The 5,238-nt window shown below is 43.1% G+C and overlaps 1 protein-coding gene across 2 annotated transcripts in view; it reads right to left on the bottom strand.

Annotated features, from left to right (window-relative positions):
* The window catches only part of IFT122 (intraflagellar transport 122), a 69,182-nt gene that overhangs the window by 50,256 nt on the left and 13,688 nt on the right, over window positions 1-5,238 (bottom strand). For both annotated transcript variants that reach the window (XM_006758298.2, XM_006758299.2), the window contains exons 4-5: window positions 3,931-4,009; window positions 1,558-1,634 (exon numbers count right to left, since the gene is read on the bottom strand). In XM_006758298.2, coding sequence (XP_006758361.1) covers window positions 1,558-1,634; window positions 3,931-4,009 — 156 coding nt within the window. The remainder of the gene's footprint in view (window positions 1-1,557; window positions 1,635-3,930; window positions 4,010-5,238) is intronic.

Genomic DNA, 5,238 nt, shown 5'->3' with positions numbered 1-5,238 from the left:
AGAATGGTCAGAAAGAGAGGACTTTAGGACACCTAAATTTAAGGCATTGCACAATGTTGTGTGAAGATCCACCTAGGGAATGTGGGTGGGTCAACTCCAAGAGTCAATAACTATTGTTGGTTTTGGGAATAATGTCAGGAGTATATATTTTGGAATTATCTCTCCCCAGAGGTCCAGGCTAGGGCCTATGAGTAACAGAAAGATAAGCAAACAAGAAAACAAAACAAACAAAACAAAACAAAAAAAAACTCCCATGAAACTCAAAACATTCATTTCCTGAGTGTTGGTATCACAGTTATATTACATCTAGAGGCCCGGTGCACGAATTTGTGCATGGGTGGGGTCCCTCAGGGTGGCCTGCGGGGATTGGGTCCCAGCTCACACCCCCAGCCTTGCAGCCCCGCAGCCCCACCTGGCACCCCGCCTTGGCCTGGTGCTGCCCCCCCTCACTTGCTCCACCATCCAGCCTGTGGGGTGATCAATCAGGGCCAGGGGTCCCCCACACCCTGCCACCATCACTGATAGCTGTCTGTGGGGCAATCAGTGGGGCAATTGGGCCCCCACTCACACCTGCCTTGGCCTGGAACCACCTGCTTACCTGCTCCACCACCCCTCCATGGTCCCACTCTTGTCAGGGCCCATCAGGGGTGGCAGCACCTCCACTGCTGCCCGCTACTGCTGCTGGTCACCCGCCATGTTCCACACTGCCCCCTGGTGGTCAGCGCACATCATAGCGAGTGGTCGAACTCCCAGTCAAACAACCACCCAAGGGGACAATTTGCGTATTAGGCTTTTATTATATAGGTGGATTCTCTCTTTTGAACCTCAGAACTTTATCAGTGAGACAGATGGTAGAAACACATAAGGAAAGTCAAACACTGACAGGTATTAAGTCTTTTTGATAATGGCTGATCTATTGTACCTACTATCTCTTAGCATGGAAAACAGAATTGATGAGCTGAAAGCCAGAAGTGACCTTGAATAGAGATAACCTACAAGCCTCTGCTTACTTTCCCTCCCTGTCTCAATGGACACTACGCTAACACCTCCTCTGTGCCAGCATTATGCCAGTGCTGAGGCCAGAGTGAATGCCTCAAAGCATTCAACCCCTCAGGAAGGACAGCTATAACCACCACACCAGTAACAACAGTGAAACACTGCGCAAGAAGCAGTTACAATGGTGAAGAATTTCACACATACACAGATGTCAAAGGACACGAAGGTGGAGACAACTGAACTGTCTGTGAGGCATGGAAGGCTTCCCAGAGGTGGCAACACCAAGTTATACCAGTGCTCTCCATTTTCCATTTTCCTTCCCTGGGGCCTTTCTTGCTGTTTTCCAGATTTCTTACCAGACTCAGTGTCATCATTCACTTTCTTGGTTTCTACACAATTTAAAGAATAACTATCGTTTCCCCACCCTTGCCCACCCTGCCAGCCAATTAAGGGAGGGAAATACCATAACTCTCTTGGGACAAAACCACCACCTTCTGGAGAGATTTCAGTATTTTCTGCTCAAATCTACAGTTATTCCAGGACAAGTTCTCAGGAACCTACCAAAATCATTGGAGGAACAAGATGCAAGTTGGTGGGTAGCAGGATTGTAGGAGACAGACTGGATAGAATCGTTGTGCCTGGGAAGTAAACAATTATAGATTACCAGAGGCTCGAAGAATGAAATTCATGCAAGAGTAGGGCTTTCTTCCCCTGGCGGCTGGCACCGACTGGCTTCCCTCTGGCACCCAGGACCTGGGCTTCCCTTCGGCACCCGGGACCCGGGCTTCCCTCGCAGCCCTGGCTTAATCCAGAAGGTCATCCCGAAGGACATGTGGTCTAATTAGCATATTATCCTTTTCTTATTATAGATTATGCAGCAAACTGCAAATGTTTTGATGGCTACAACTGAAAATTGAAATGATGAACCCACAGTCTGACTACACATCACAAGCTCTTATGCAAGTGACCAACAAAAAAGCATAGGAATTAATTCTCCTTCCTCTGGATTGCCCCTCACCCCATTTTTATCTCTTAAACATTACCCACTCATCAGCCTGGCCAAGCTTAAATGCCACCTCCACCAGGACTAGTGTGCTGGACACCTCTGCTTTGTGAGCTGATACAATGATGTAAAGCACTTAGTCTAGTGCCAGCTGCATAAGAAGTGGTTTATTAATGGCTGTTATTCTCATTGTTTTGTGAAGGCCTGGAAATATAAGATGGAGGTGCAGTGAAGATATTTCAAGCTAAGCCCAGCTGGCGTGGTTAAGTGTCGATCTATGAACCATGAGGTCACATTTTGATTCCCGGTCGGGGCATGTGCCCAGGTTGCAGGCTCGATCCCCAGTAGGGGGCATGCAGGAGGCAGCCAATCAATGATTCTCTCTCATTATTGATGTTTCTATCTTTCTCTCCCTCTCCTTTCCTTTCTGAAATAAATAAAAATATTAAAAAGATATTTCAGGCTAAGATCTGAAAATATGGCAAATCCTTAGACAACAGTGAAAGCTAAGTGAGCCATGTACCACACATGGCATCTCAGCCTGTTTTATTCCTTTACTTCCGGGTAACAGTTTACTCACAACTTCACTCATTCATTCGTTTATTCATTCAAAAGTTGTTTGGTGATTTGTACAACCATGTTCATAGAAGCATTATTCAAAATAGCCAAGAGATAGAAGCAACCCAAGTGTCCACTGACAACATATAAATGGATAAAGAAAAATGTCTATACATACACTAGAATATTATTCAGTATTAAAAAGGAAGAGAATTCTGCCTGGCTAGTGTGGCTCAGTTGGTTGAGCATTGTCCTGAGAAAGAAGTCTTGCTCATTCAATTCCTGGTCAGAGAACATACCTGGGTTGTGGGTTGGATTCCGGTCAGGGCATGTACAGAAGGTCCCTAAAATAGTAAAATTCATAGAGACTAGTGGAATGGTGGATGCTAAGGGCTGGGGAATGGGAAGGGGAATTGTTTAATGTGTACAGAGTTTTAGTTTTGCAAAATGAAAAGAATTCTAAAGATTGGTTGCTGAACATCATGTATATACTTAACACTACTGAACTGTACACTTAAAAATGGTTAAGAAAGCCCGGCCAGTGTGGCTCAGAGGTTGAGTGTAGGCTCATGAACCTGGAGGTGATAGTTCGATTCCTGGTCAGGGCACATGCCCAGGTTTCAGGCTCGATCCCCAGTGGGGGATGTGCAGGAGATGGCCAATCAATGATTCTCTCTCATCATTGATGTTTCTATTTCTCTCTCCCTTTCTCTCTGAAATCAATAAAAATATATTTTTAAAAAATCATTTCTTGAGTACCTAATACATATATCAGGGACACAGGATGAACAAAAACAGATGCAGTGTGTGCTCTCCTGGAGTTTAAAGGCTGATGGGAGATATCCATCAATCACAAGATAAATGTAAAGCCACAACTGTGAGAAATGCCATCAAAGAACCTGACCAGGTCTAGAGGGCCAGGAAAGGTTTCACAGAAGAAACAGCATTTGAATCTGAGAGCTTCAGGGTGAGTAGTGTTAACTAGGGAACAGGAAAGACTATGAGCAGAGCCTCTGCAGTGAGATAAGCCTGGAGCATTCCAACCCCAAGTTTCTGGCTGTTGCCACTGGGTGGATATGAGGCCATTCCCTGAAATGCAAGAGGAAAAGTTGGGACAGCTTAGAATCTGTGATGTCAGATTCACTAAACTTAGCTATATGAAAACAAAGCCCAGCGCTGACCAAGCTAGTAGTGCTCAAGAAATGCTCATTCACGTATCTTCCTATACCACCACATAACGCCATAACTTCATTTCAAGTTCAACTGCAGAGAAAGAAGTTATTTCTTATATCTTTTCTAAGGTGCTTTTGCTATAGTTGCTCAATAAGATAAGAGTCAAAATAACAATACTGTACATCTAAATTGTTACTTACGTGTACTTCAAAATGCCTTCCAATTTTGACGTCCAGATAATAACGCTTTTGTCAGCTGATCCAGAAGCAAAGCGCTTGCCTAAAAGTATTTTTAAAAAGAAAATTCTCACATTTATTTTAAACCAACATTTCCCAGAATATTTCTTAGAAAACTGGTTCTTTTAAGGTCTCTAATAAGTACCAGCTGCTTCTCTACTCCTTCTTCTTATCAGTACTAGGCAGCAGTACTTTAGAGTCAGGGAGTTTGGGTTCAGATCCTGGTCTGTCTGGCACCGAGTAAACAAAGATGTATTGAGAGTCTACGATCTGCTAGGAATCATGTTCTGTGCTACGAATCAAGTAGTGATTAAAGCACACATAATCGCTACCTTCACAGAGTAGTGGGAAAAGCAAGAATTAAATTGATCCAATACAACTACAATATGGTAACAAAAGAAATATGAGAGAGAATAACTTGGGGTACCTAATTTAAATGAGCGAAGGCTTCTCTGAGGATGAGATCCTTCAGTTGAGACCTAAAGGTTGAGCAAACCTTAGCCAGGTGCAAAGAGAGGAGAAAGCGTGACCCACATAGATAGAACAGATGGCAAAGGTCTTGAGGAAGGAAAAGCCTGCATGTCTAAGGGGCTGAAAGACAGCCAGCATGGAACTCCAAGGGCATAGGAACTGTGAAGGGATAAGGAGGAAAGGGGAGGGATCTCTAGGAGCTTCAGGGCCACAATTGAGATCTTTCTCTTTATCCCAAAGAAAGGCTTTAAGCAAGAGTGACAGATGAGATTTTCATTTTCACACTACTGGACTTTACAAAAGAATGGATTGGAGAGAGACAACATATAACAAGTAATTACTTATTAATTACATTGCTACAAGTTTGTAAGTGCTTAGAAGTAGAGCAGGGCATCCTGGCAGCAAACAGCAGGGAGCCTTCACCTACTCCAGTGAAAGACGATTAAGAGGTAAGCACAGGCTAGATTCTGTACACCTAGTTAACACTAGATTGCCCAAGGAAGTCATTTTGACTGCTTTTTAATTTCAATTAGAAAAACAATTATGTATATAAGGACACAATGTCTTAGAATTTTGTGACTTTTTGTACAACATATAAATGCGTTTATTAATAATTGTAGTTACCTCCCCCTCCTTCATTTCCGGTATATATATATATATGTGTGTTATACCTATATTGCCCGAAAGCAGTCATTTTGACTGCTTGGGGAAATTTTAAATAATCAAATGACTCTTATTATTGAATTGAGTAAATTTCTTATATGACCAGTTCGGCTCTGTATTGAAATAAAAGTTTTCATT

Source organism: Myotis davidii, unplaced genomic scaffold (genome assembly GCF_000327345.1).
Source record: "Myotis davidii unplaced genomic scaffold, ASM32734v1 scaffold73, whole genome shotgun sequence".
Lineage (NCBI taxonomy): Eukaryota > Metazoa > Chordata > Mammalia > Chiroptera > Vespertilionidae > Myotis > Myotis davidii.
This window is presented reverse-complemented; position numbering and strand designations above follow the sequence as displayed.